The 339-nt window shown below is 71.7% G+C and overlaps 1 protein-coding gene across 1 annotated transcript in view; it reads left to right on the top strand.

Moving 5' to 3' along the window:
* The window catches only part of DPYSL4 (dihydropyrimidinase like 4), a 15,227-nt gene that overhangs the window by 1,741 nt on the left and 13,147 nt on the right, over window positions 1-339 (top strand). Inside the window, exon 2 of the mRNA XM_025047547.1 lies at window positions 3-271. Coding sequence (XP_024903315.1) covers window positions 3-271 — 269 coding nt within the window. The remainder of the gene's footprint in view (window positions 1-2; window positions 272-339) is intronic.

Raw genomic sequence — 339 nt, 5'->3', positions numbered from 1 at the left:
CTGTGAGGCAGCGGAGCCGGTCTCGGACTCTGCCTGGGGGGCAGCGGGCCGCGCACTGACGGGGCCCTTTGTTGGCACCGCCCGCCTGGCCTCGGCGGCGCCCGGAGCTCTTGTTCTGAGACAAAGCGACTCAGCCCTGGCCGCTCAGCCCAGGACCGCTCCATGGATCCGGGGTTCGCAGACCCCGGGGAGGCGAGCTAGCTGTTTGCGGAGCGGGCTCCCCAGCAGCCCCAGCCCTCGGGAGAGGACCCCCCAACAGCCACACGCACCGGTGTGAGATGTCAGACCGTCCACCCCGCGCTGCCAGGAGACAAAGCCGCCCTTCCTGGCGCCGGGAGC

This window comes from Pteropus alecto, unplaced genomic scaffold, assembly GCF_000325575.1.
Source record: "Pteropus alecto unplaced genomic scaffold, ASM32557v1 scaffold74, whole genome shotgun sequence".
NCBI lineage: Eukaryota > Metazoa > Chordata > Mammalia > Chiroptera > Pteropodidae > Pteropus > Pteropus alecto.
This window is presented reverse-complemented; position numbering and strand designations above follow the sequence as displayed.